General features: G+C 49.4%; 1 protein-coding gene across 2 annotated transcripts in view; it reads right to left on the bottom strand.

Annotated features, from left to right (window-relative positions):
- Positions 1-1,506: 1,506 nt before the first annotated feature.
- gtf3c2.L (general transcription factor IIIC subunit 2 L homeolog) overlaps positions 1,507-12,617 on the bottom strand; it is a 32,526-nt gene continuing 21,415 nt past the window's right edge. For both annotated transcript variants that reach the window (XM_041563680.1, XM_018262177.2), the window contains exons 14-19: positions 6,954-7,115; positions 6,746-6,833; positions 6,388-6,516; positions 4,760-4,930; positions 2,847-2,954; positions 1,507-2,644 (exon numbers count right to left, since the gene is read on the bottom strand). In XM_041563680.1, coding sequence (XP_041419614.1) covers positions 2,426-2,644; positions 2,847-2,954; positions 4,760-4,930; positions 6,388-6,516; positions 6,746-6,833; positions 6,954-7,115 — 877 coding nt within the window. In that variant the 3' untranslated portion in view covers positions 1,507-2,425. The remainder of the gene's footprint in view (positions 2,645-2,846; positions 2,955-4,759; positions 4,931-6,387; positions 6,517-6,745; positions 6,834-6,953; positions 7,116-12,617) is intronic.

Raw genomic sequence — 12,617 nt, 5'->3', positions numbered from 1 at the left:
CCCACCTTCCCTAGGAATAAATCGAGGCCAAGTCTCCTCCCACCTTCCCTAGGAATAAATCGAGGCGAAGTCTCCTCCCACCGTCCCTAGGAATAAATGGAGGCCAAGTCTCCTCCCACCTTCCCTAGGAATAAATGGAGGCCAAGTCTCCTCCCACCTTCCCTAGGAATAAATCGAGGCCAAGTCTCCTCCCACCGTCCCTAGGAATACATCGAGGCCAAGTCTCCTCCCACCTTCCCCTGGAATACATCGAGGCCAAGTCTCCTCCCACCTTCCCTAGGAATACATCGAGCCCAAGTCTCCTCCCACCTTCCCTAGGTATAAATCGAGGCCAAATCTCCTCCCACCTTCCCAAGGAATACATCGAGGCCAAGTCTCCTCCCACCTTCCCTAGGAATACATCGAGGCCAAGTCTCCTCCCACCGTCCCTAGGAATAAATGGAGGCCAAGTCTCCTCCCACCTTCCCTAGGAATAAATGGAGGCCAAGTCTCCTCCCACCGTCCCTAGGAATAAATGGAGGCCAAGTCTCCTCCCACCGTCCCTAGGAATACATCGAGGCCAAGTCTCCTCCCACCTTCCCCAGGAATACATCGAGGCCAAGTCTCCTCCCACCTTCCCTAGGAATACATCGAGGCCAAGTCTCCTCCCACCTTCCCTAGGAATACATCGAGGCCAAGTCTCCTCCCACCTTCCCTAGGAATACATCGAGGCCAAGTCTCCTCCCACCGTCCCTAGGAATACATCGAGGCCAAGTCTCCTCCCACCTTCCCCAAGAATACATCGAGGCCAAGTCTCCTCCCACCTTCCCCTGGAATACATCGAGGCCAAGTCTCCTCCCACCGTCCCTAGGAATAAATGGAGGCCAAGTCTCCTCCCACCTTCCCTAGGAATAAATGGAGGCCAAGTCTCCTCCCACCTTCCCTAGGAATAAATCGAGGCCAAGTCTCCTCCCACCGTCCCTAGGAATACATCGAGGCCAAGTCTCCTCCCACCTTCCCCAAGAATACATCGAGGCCAAGTCTCCTCCCACCTTCCCCTGGAATACATCGAGGCCAAGTCTCCTCCCACCTTCCCTAGGAATACATCGAGGCCAAGTCTCCTCCCACCTTCCCTAGGAATACATTGAGGCCAAGTCTCCTCCCACCTTCCCTAGGAATACATCGAGGCCAAGTCTCCTCCCACCTTCCCTAGGAATACATCGAGGCCAAGTCTCCTCCCACCTTCCCCAAGAATAAATCGAGGCCAAGTCTCCTCCCACCTTCCCTAGGAATACATCGAGGCCAAGTCTCCTCCCACCTTCCCTAGGAATACATCGAGGCCAAGTCTCCTCCCACCTTCCCTAGGAATAAATCGAGGCCAAGTCTCCTCCCACCTCCCCGAGCCATAAAGCAAGGGCCAAGGAAAGAGATGGGGAGGAGATAAGGAATGTTGGTTCCTGCTGTTCTTTTGTCTCGGGGGCCCAAGGGCCCTGTAATCCCCCCCCCCAGGAAACAAAACAGACAAACTGAAAAAATGAACATTTTAATAAACAGACAGTGGACCCCCCCCAGCACAGCTCAACATGAGCCAATAGAAAAAGAGGGGAATGTGTAACACTGGGGCCCCTACAGACAGTGTGCCCCCCCCCCCCCCATTTTCAGGTAATCTTGGGGGTAAGTAGGAAAGGGCAGACCATACGCACAATAACCCCCCCCCCAACATAAGTGCAGGAAATAAAAGGTAGAAGCAACTGGGGGGCTTATTATTCTAAAGGCACAGAAAGTGGGGGTGCAAGAGGCACATTAACCTTATCAATTGCCATTTATTTACCATTTATTTACCCAAATAACAATAGTGAGTGGGGCTGGACATAATTGGGGCAGACTGTGCCCCTCCCAGTACTGGGAATAGAGAGAGTAAAGTCGAGGCCAAGTGCTTTGGGTTAGTGGCCAAGTCTCGTGCCCAGTGAACCCAGGCCGGGCAGCGAGTAAAACAAATTTCTAGGTTAAAAAACAGTTAAAATAGAAAACATATAAAAGGGGAAATGCAACGTTATAAGCAGTAAAAGAGATTTACCAAATTAACCCTTTCCTCTGAGGCCTGGGGGCAGTAACAATAACTCACTCTTGCTCCTGGTTGGTCCACAAATACCTTGGGGGCAGGGCTAACAGGATGCCCCAACCAATAACATTAGCTTAGAAACCCCCAGAATCCTCCAGCGCTAGGACCAACTACAGGCATTTGTACTGCTGGGCCCCATTTATACACAGCTGGGGGGCTCCCAAGTTACACTGCGCCAGTTCCACAGATCCCGTGGGGCCCCCGTGTGCTCCTTACACACGTGATACAGTTAGTGGCCCGCGGGCACAATGACTGGCCGTGATTCTCGCTGTACTAAGAGCAGATTGGCCCTCAGGAGGCAGGAGGGCCCCAGTAAATGAGTCACTACACCTGTATCACACAGTGCTGCACCTCAGCGTTGAAATCGCACTCCCTGATTGGCTCACTCTGCTCAAACATTGCTCTGAACTGTGAGCTCTTCTCCTGGATCAGCTTCCGACCCACCGACGTCATTAGTCCCTGGATACAATGGACTCTCAGTAGCCCAGAGTGGCCCCCAGATGCCACCCACGCGTATGTGTCCAGATTTGGGCTAAATCTCACCTAATGAGGAAACATACGAGAGACTGATCAGTTACAGTCACAACTCTGTCCCACAAGCCTCCCATTTGTCTCACAGCAGCCCATTCTGCTCCCCCGGAGTCCTGGGAGCAAGTAAACCACTCTCATTGATGCCACACTCTGGGCCACACCCACTGTATAGGCTTAGGGAGGAGCAATGTAAAAAGGGAGGAGTCTCACTCACCTTGTGTACAGCCTCTATCTGCACCCGCTCCATGTTCAGATCCCCCTTAGTCTCATTAGAGTGCATCCTCTTCACTGGCTCCCGGCTCAGCAGTCTCTTAAAGTCCCTCTGAGAGAGAAGAGCCGTGTCATTCGCCTGCCGACAGATTATACTAGAGCCCCACATATACCATATCCAGCCATTACTGCAGAGCTCACAATCTAATGACACATGCAGGACCTTTTATTGGTAACTCATGGGCCCTAACTCACCACTGCCCCTCAATCTACTAAACTTGTACAGAGGGACCCACTATAGTTGGAGGAAAGGAGATCTCACCATCAGCATAGGAAGGGGTTCTTTACTTTAAGGGCAGTCAGGTTATGGGATTCCCTACCAAGAGAGGGGGAATGAGTGATTCATTGGTGGGGAGGAAAGGAGATCTCACCATCAGCATAGGAAGGGGTTCTTTACTGTAAGGACAGTCAGGTTATGGGATTCCCTACCAAGAGAGGGGGAATGAGAGATTCATTGGTGGGGAGGAAAGGAGATCTCACCATCAGCATAGGAAGGGGTTCTTTACTGTAAGGACAGTCAGGTTATGGGATTCCCTACCAAGAGAGGGGAATGAGTGATTCATTGGTGGGGAGGAAAGGAGATCTCACCATCAGCATAGGAAGGGGTTCTTTACTGTAAGGACAGTCAGGTTATGGGATTCCCTACCAAGAGAGGGGGAATGAGAGATTCATTGGTGGGGAGGAAAGGAGATCTCACCATCAGCATAGGAAGGGGTTCTTTACTGTAAGGACAGTCAGGTTATGGGATTCCCTACCAAGAGAGGGGGAATGAGAGATTCATTGGTGGGGAGGAAAGGAGATCTCACCATCAGCATAGGAAGGGGTTCTTTACTGTAAGGGCAGTCAGGTTATGGGATTCCCTACCAAGAGAGGAGAATGAGTGATTCATTGGTGGGGAGGAAAGGAGATCTCACCATCAGTGTAGGAAGGGGTTCTTTACTGTAAGGACAGTCAGGTTATGGGATTCCCTACCAAGAGAGGGGAATGAGTGATTCATTGGTGGGGAGGAAAGGAGATCTCACCATCAGCATAGGAAGGGATTCTTTACTGTAAGGACAGTCAGGTTATGGGATTCCCTACCAAGAGAGGGGAATGAGTGATTCATTGGTGGGGAGGAAAGGAGATTTCACCATCAGCATAGGAAGGGGTTCTTTACTGTAAGGACAGTCAGGTTATGGGATTCCCTACCAAGAGAGGGGAATGAGTGATTCATTGGTGGGGAGGAAAGGAGATCTCACCATCAGCATAGGAAGGGGTTCTTTACTGTAAGGACAGTCAGGTTATGGGAATCCCTACCAAGAGAGGGGACTGAGTGATTCATTGGTGGGGAGGAAAGGAGATCTCACCATCAGCATAGGAAGGGGTTCTTTACTGTAAGGACAGTCAGGTTATGGGAATCCCTACCAAGAGAGGGGACTGAGTGATTCATTGGTGGGAGGAAAGGAGATCTCACCATCAGTATAGGAAGGGGTTCTTTACTGTAAGGGCAGTCAGGTTATGGGATTCCCTACCAAGAGAGGGGAATGACTGATTCATTGGTGGGGAGGAAAGAGAGGATTTGGAAACTAACAGATTCTGTGTGCAAATTAGAATCCAGGATCCTAATTTGCATATGCAAATTAGGGGCGGGGAGGGAAATCACGTGACTTTTTGTCACAAAACAAGGAAGTAAAAAATGTTTTCCCCTTCCCACCCCTAATCTACATATGCAAAGTAGGATTTGGTTCGGTATTCGGCCAAATCTTTTGAGAAGGATTCGGGGGTTCGGCCGAATCCAAAATAGTGGATTCGGTGCATCCCTACAATTAACCCCGCATGTGGCCACTACACAGCAGAGGAGAACAATCAGTTACTCACTATGTCCATGTCCTGGAAGCGGAGGCCAAACCTGTCGGCAGCGGCACGGAATGACTTTGGCTTGAGACTCCCCCACTCGCTGGTCTGTGCCAGGGGCCCCGCGGGTAACTCAGTGGCAGCACATTGTGGGGTCACCGGGGCATGGGGCAGGAAATCTGCTTTATAGATCGGCTGCGGGCAGAAGAGACTATCACCATGGCAACACTCACACGAGACCCCACCCCATGTGCTGGAGGACCACTTCTTACCCACAGCTAATGGAACATGCAGGGATCCGCCCATTACATGTGACACATGGGATCCAATTGTACCACAGCTCACTGGTACTAATGAAGCTAAAGGGGGCCCCTCCTGCTCAGGAACTAATGAAGCTAAAGGGGGCCCCTCCTGCTCAGGAACTAATGAAGCTAAAGGGGGCCCCTCCTGCTCAGGAACTAATGAAGCTAAAGGGGGCCCCTCCTGCTCAGGAACTAATGAAGCTAAAGGGGGCCCCTCCTGCTCAGGAACTAATGAAGCTAAAGGGGGCCCCTCCTGCTCAGGAACTAATGAAGCTAAAGGGGGGCCCCTCCTGCTCAGGAACTAATGAAGCTAAAGGCCCCTCCTGCTCAGGAACTAATGAAGCTAAAGGGGGCCCTCCTGCTCAGGAACTAATGAAGCTAAAGGGGGCCCCTCCTGCTCAGGAACTAATGAAGCTAAAGGGGGCCCCTCCTGCTCAGGAACTAATGAAGCTAAAGGGGGCCCCTCCTGCTCAGGAACTAATGAAGCTAAAGGGGGCCCTCCTGCTCAGGAACTAATGAAGCTAAAGGGGGCCCCTCCTGCTCAGGAACTAATGAAGCTAAAGGGGGCCCCTCCTGCTCAGGAACTAATGAAGCTAAAGGGGGCCCCTCCTGCTCAGGAACTAATGAAGCTAAAGGGGGCCCCTACTGCTCAGGAACTAATGAAGCTAAAGGGGGGCCCCTCCTGCTCAGGAACTAATGAAGCTAAAGGGGGTCCCTCCTGCTCAGGTACTAATGAAGCTAAAGGGGGTCCCTCCTGCTCAGGAACTAATGAAGCTAAAGGGGGCCCCTCCTGCTCAGGAACTAATGAAGCTAAAGGGGGCCCCTCCTGCTCAGGAACTAATGAAGCTAAAGGGGGCCCCTCCTGCTCAGGAACTAATGAAGCTAAAGGGGGCCCCTCCTGCTCAGGAACTAATGAAGCTAAAGGGGGCCCCTCCTGCTCAGGAACTAATGAAGCTAAAGGGGGCCCCTCCTGCTCAGGAACTAATGAAGCTAAAGGGGGCCCCTCCTGCTCAGGAACTAATGAAGCTAAAGGGGGGCCCCTCCTGCTCAGGAACTAATGAAGCTAAAGGGGGGGCCCCTCCTGCTCAGGAACTAATGAAGCTAAAGGGGGCCCCTCCTGCTCAGGAACTAATGAAGCTAAAGGGGGCCCCTACTGCTCAGGAACTAATGAAGCTAAAGGGGGGCCCCTCCTGCTCAGGAACTAATGAAGCTAAAGGGGGTCCCTCCTGCTCAGGTACTAATGAAGCTAAAGGGGGTCCCTCCTGCTCAGGAACTAATGAAGCTAAAGGGGGTCCCGCCTGCTCAGGTACTAATGAAGCTAAAGGGGGTCCCTCCTGCTCAGGTACTTACAAATTTCCGGTCACCGGGCCGCTTGGTGTTGATGGAGGGCACATTGAGGTTGGGCAGAACAATGACAATGACTTCCCCAGTAATGTCCCCGGCAGTGATGCAGCTCAGCCAATCAGAACCAGAAACGCTCTGGAAGTGACAAGAAGAGAGTGAGAGACTGGACCCCACATTCAGCAGCAACTGACTGGTTCTTTCAGCCAATCACATGGACCTTTGCTCACAGCCAATCAGAAACAGCGACTGTCTGACTGATGGACTAATGAGAGAAGAGGATTGTGGGGCCCAATCAGATCACTTTACAACAGAAGTTAAATAAAAGCGGAGGCTCCTGGTACCAGAGGGGAAGAATTTTTCTCACCCAGACGGTTCCTTTCCGCGGCGTCACAAAATACGGCTTGTAACCAAGGAAACCAGAGTCCACATAATGGATCCCACACAGGCCGTGCCTAGAGACGAGAAGAGATCTCATCAGGTACATTCCCATTCTATAGGCCCGTGTGGCCTGTCCCATAGGAGTCCATGGAACCTATTTGTGCCTGATGCTGGACTCTACGCTGGGTACTTACGAGGCATAACAATTGTCCTGCGCCACCACCACGCCCGTGTATGGGAGGAGCCAGCTGATCTCGGTGCTGTGGAAGCGCTTCATGTTGTTTATCGGCTCGGGGAGACGTCGCAGGTCCCAGAACTTCAGCCGCCGGTCGTTGCCGCTGGTAACCAGGAAATTACTGAGGGAAAAAACCTCACTATTAAACTTACATGGCACTTCTTAAATACAGGGGTACCCCTCCAACTCACTCTAAATACAGAGAACCCCAAAATACCCCTCCAACTCACTCTAAATACAGAGAACCCCAAAATACCCCTCCAACTCACTTTAAATACAGAGAACCCCCCAAATACCCCTCCAACTCATTCTAAATACAGAGAACCCCCCCAACTCACCCTAAATACAGAGAACCCCCTAAATACCCCTCCAACTCACTCAATACAGAGAACCCCCCAAATACCCCTCCAACTCACTCTAAATACAGAGAACCCCCCCAACTCACCCTAAATACAGAGAACCCCCTAAATACCCCTCCAACTCACTCTAAATACAAGGAACCCTCCAAATACCCCTCCAACTCACTCTAAATACAGAGAACCCCAAAATACCCCTCCAACTCACTCTAAATACAGAGAACCCCTCAAATACCCCTCCAACTCACCCTAAATACAGAGAACCCCCCAAATACCCCTCCAACTCACTCTAAATACAAGGAACCCTCCAAATACCCCTCCAACTCACTCTAAATACAGAGAACCCCAAAATACCCCTCCAACTCACTCTAAATACAGAGAACCCCCCAAATACCCCTCCAACTCACTCTTAATACAGAGAATCCCCCCAACTCACCCTAAATACAGAGAACCCCCCAAATACCCCTCCAACTCACTCTAAATACAAGGAACCCTCCAAATACCCCTCCAACTCACCCTAAATACAGAGAACCCCCTAAATACCCCTCCAACTCACCCTAAATACAGAGAACCCCCCAAATACCCCTCCAACTCACCCTAAATACAGAGAACCCCCCAAATACCCCTCCCACTCACCCTAAATACAGAGAACCCCCCAAATACCCCTCCAACTCTCTAAATACAAGGAACCCTCCAAATACCCCTCAAAATCACCCTAAATACAGAGAACTCCCCAAATACCCCTCCCACTCACCCTAAATACAAGGAACCCTCCAAATACCCCTTCAACTCACCCTAAATACAGGGAACCCTCAAATAGCCCTCCAACTCACCCTAAATACAGAGAACCCCCTAAATACCCCTCCAACTCACCCTAAATACAGAGAACCCCCTAAATACCCCTCCAACTCACCCTAAATACAGAGAATCCCCCAAATACCCCTCCCACTCACCCTAAATACAGAGAATCCCCCAAATACCCCTCCCACTCACCCTAAATACAGAGAACCCCCCAAATACCCCTCCAACTCACTCTAAATACAAGGAACCCTCCAAATACCCCTCCAACTCACCCTAAATACAGGGAACCCTCAAATAGCCCTCCAACTCACCCTAAATACAGAGAACCCCCTAAATACCCCTCCAACTCACCCTAAATACAGAGAACCCCCCAAATACCCCTCCAACTCACCCTAAATACAGAGAATCCCCCAAATACCCGTCCCACTCACTTTAAATATAAGGAACCCTCCAACTCACCCTAAATAGAGGGAACCCTGAAATACCCCTCCAACTCTCTCTAAATAAGGGTTTTCAGCTTCCCTTTATGTAGACGGCCTGGAGTGCAGACACGGTGGGATTAAGGATCCACAGGACAGAAGAAGAAGAAGAAAAGAATGGAATCTGGACTCCGGCTCCTCCTGATTCTCCTCAGTTTAGTCTGAGGGCTCAGTTAGGAGAATAGAAGGGACAGCAGAGGAAGAGCGAGAAGAGATTCACAAACAACAACAACAGTATTAACTTCTCAACATTTTGAGGTTAATTGAGAGGGTGGGACTCACTGCACTGACAGTCCGGCCCGTCTAGAAAAAGGTTTTCCGGTAAGTTGAAAATCGTTCATCTGGCTATCGTACGTTTTGAAGCAGGTGACCTTTTGTTGATGCCAGAAGTCACCAAAAATGCATCTGACTCCCTATAAGCTTTGGATCGGTCTAGATAGTAACGTATTGCTCTAACCACATCCATCTTACGTAGTGACGTTTGGCATTAGAAGGCTTAGGACAGAAGGAAGGAAGATTTATTTCCTCATTTCTGTGGATACCACCTTGTGCTGAAGTGACGGCATAGTTCTGAAAACTGCCCTATCCTGGTGCAGTATGAGCCATGGTTCCTGGAGATAAAGCTGCCATGTCTGATACTCTCTTTGCTGAGGTAATGGCCAAGAGAAAAGTCATCTTCCAGGTAAGGAACTTAAGGGCACAGGATGCCAATGGCTCAAAGGGGGGTTCCTGAAGGACATTTAGGACCATGGTGAGATCCCAGTGAGGTGTTGGGTCCCTGAACGGGGGCCTGACCTTGCCCACCCCTTGCATAAATTGTATGAGGTCTGGTTCTCTTGCCCACTGGTGTTGTAGTAGTAAGGAAAGGGCTGAAATCTGTCCTTTCAAGGTGGCTAAATGGAAACCCTGTGTAAGGATTTCTACAATTGTCTGAACTGTCGCTTGCTGCCACTGAACCTGCGTTGGTTTCACACCAATCTATGGAAACCCTACAAGTTCTATGATAGACTTTTGTTGTGGACTGCTTCCTACCTTTCAATAATATATTGGTGGCTTCTTTTGAGAACCCTTTAGATGCCACAATTCAGTTTCAATAGCTAGGCCATCAGATGCAACATTGGCAAGTTGTCATGTTTGATTGGTCCTTGACTTAGCAAGTCTGGTCAAAGAGGCAGCCGCCATGGTGGAGCTGCTGACATATTTATGAGTTCTGAATACCAAGGTCTACTTGGCCAATCCGGGGCGATGATAATGGTCTCTGTGTGTTCCTGACGTATCTTGCGTATTACTCTTGGAAGGAGTGCTAGTGGGGGAAAGGCATAGACTCTTTTGAAAGCCCATGGTATAACTAAGGCGTCCACGTATGCTGCCCTTGGGTCCTGTGACCTGGCGCAGTACGTAGGTACTTTGAAGTTGAGTCTTGACGCTAGCATGTCTATGTCCGGTCTTCCCCATCTGGTCACTAGCTGTGCGAAGATGTCTGGATGAAGGGACCTTTCCCCTTGGTCTATTTGTTGTCGGCTGAGGTAATCCGCTTCCCGGTTTAGTATTCCTGGAATGAAAACTGCAGAGATGGCTGGAACATGGAGTTCTGCCCAGCTGAGTATTTGAGTTACTTCTCTCATTGCCCTGTTGCTGCGTGTACCGCCTTGTTTGTTTAGACAGGCTACAGCCGTGGCATTGTCCGACTGAATTCGGAGTGGCCGATTTGTCAATTCTTGAGACCAATGAAGTATGGCATTTCTTATTGCTCCCATCTCTAGCACATTTATGGGCAGTTTTGACTCCACTGGTGACCATGTCCCCTGGCACATCCGTGGTGGCCAAGTTGTCCCCCAACCACTGAGGCTGGCGTCTGTAGTCACTACTGTCCACTGGGGTAAGGCCCAAGTCTTGCCCTGGGAGAGGTTGAGAGGTGATGTCCAGCAACTCAGTAAATGCCTGACTTGCATGGTAAGTGGAATTCTCTGTGACAAGTCTGAGTGGTTCTTGTTCCAGTGACTTAGAAAGTGGTTCTGAAATCTGCCGAATGGTAGTGCCCCTAGTGCTGCCACCATGTATCCCAGTAATTGCAGGCACTGTTCCACTGAAATTGTGGACTGAATGCGAACTTGCTGAGCTGTACGTGCAATTGTCTGAATTTTCACTGAAGGTAGTGAGATGGTCTGAATGGATGAGTCAAACAACATTCCCAAAAATTTAATTTGCTGAGTGGGTGTGAGGTGACTTCTTGTGATTCACCCGTATTGTTTGAGTGTCGTGACACAAATCTGGGTGTCCTTGTGACTTTGTTAATACGATGGTGATCTGATGAGCAGGTTGTCTAGATATGGAGTGATTGATATTCCCAGACGCCTGAGGTGTGCAATCAGGGGGCTGAGTATTTTTGTGAAAACTCTGGGCGCTGTGGAAAGGCCGAATGGAATTGGTAATGTTCTTCCAGAACTGTGAACCTTAAGACATTGCTGGGATTCCCTCCTGATGGGTACATGCAAGTACGCGTCTTGAAGATCTACCTTCGTCATGAAGCAACGGTGGGTCATCGACATTACCACTGATCGAATGGATTCCATGAGGAATTTCTGTTTTGACACCAGTCTGTTCAAAGATTTTAGGTTTAGTACCAGTCTGAAAGTACCCACTTTCTTTAAGACCAAGTAGAGATTTGAGTAAAAACCTTTGTAACGTTCTTTGTGAGGTACAATGACATTGTTGTTCTGTAGTTCGTTGACCATTGTAACTAGAGCTAGTCTTTTTGACGGCTTTCTTGGTGTAGTTGAGCGTTTGAAAGTGCGCGGGGGTAGGCAGCGAAAGGAATTCGGTATCCATTGAGAGTACCCATTTGTCCTGTATCTGGTCTTGCCATACTGGAAAAAATTGCTGAAGACGACCTCCTATCCTCTCTACGCTTAGTAAGTCAGGCTGAGTTGGGTTTTGACTGACTTGGCTTCCTGGCCTGCCTTTGTTGATTGGACCAGATTGTGAAGGGCGTCCCTGGGAGCTCCAAGGTACGATCTATTGGGTTGTTCTGATCTGGGTTTTTTAACAGAAGGTAAAAATGTGCTCTTACCGCTGTAACTTCAGTAATAATTTGCTTTAATTCAGGTCCGAAAAGTGTCCCCCTTAAATTTAAGATTCAGTAATTTGGTCTTGGATGCTGTATCTCCAGACCAATGGAGTAACCAGACTGCTCGTCTTGCCACCACTGTCAACACTGGTCTTGGCTGCTAACCTTAAAGTGTCCATGTCTGCGTCTGAGAAAAAAAGCTAATGCTGAGCTAAGACGTAATTCCTCCTGCAAATTCTCTAGTGAAGTGGGGTTCTTTTGTAACTCCTGGCACCAGAATTTGGCCGTACACGCTAAACCTGCAGATGCTGGTCTGAGGACTGATGTTGCATGAGTGTATCCCCTTCTTAGGGAAACCTCCATCTTTTTGTTCATTGGTTCTCTGAAAGACGCCTCCTCTGTAGGCGAGCCACCGCCGAATCTACTTTAGGGGCCTTGTCCCATATTTTACGTTGTTCCTCTGGAACGTTAAAGAAATGTTGAGTTTGGGCAAGTCGTGATCTGGTTTTGACCATTCGTTCTCTATAACTTGAGATATTGATTTAAATATAGGAAAAGCTCTTGACTTTCTAGGTTGCACACCCAATACTTTGTCAGCCTTTGACGTGGCTGTTGTCTCGTGTTTAATCTCCTGTGTAGCTAGCATTTCACAAAGTAATCGTTTGGCTGTTTCTGGCCCCACAATTGATCGGTACTGCCGTCATCAGAGGAACTCTTACTGGCGGAGATTTCTCCTGACTCTAGATCACTATCTTGCTCACTAGCCTCTTCAGAATCAGAAGAATTTGTGTGTGCCTTCCATTTCTTACTATGTTTAGCAGGCTGACTGATGGAAGACTGAATGGTCGACTTGATCCAGTCAAACAATTCCTCAAACTGAGGAGGTTTAGATGTAGAAGGACCTTGAGCCTCTAATTGTG

The sequence above is a fragment of the Xenopus laevis genome, chromosome 5L (assembly GCF_017654675.1).
Source record: "Xenopus laevis strain J_2021 chromosome 5L, Xenopus_laevis_v10.1, whole genome shotgun sequence".
NCBI classification, from domain to species: domain Eukaryota; kingdom Metazoa; phylum Chordata; class Amphibia; order Anura; family Pipidae; genus Xenopus; species Xenopus laevis.
Note: the sequence above shows the minus strand (reverse complement) of the source record. Positions and strands in the feature narration are given on the sequence as shown.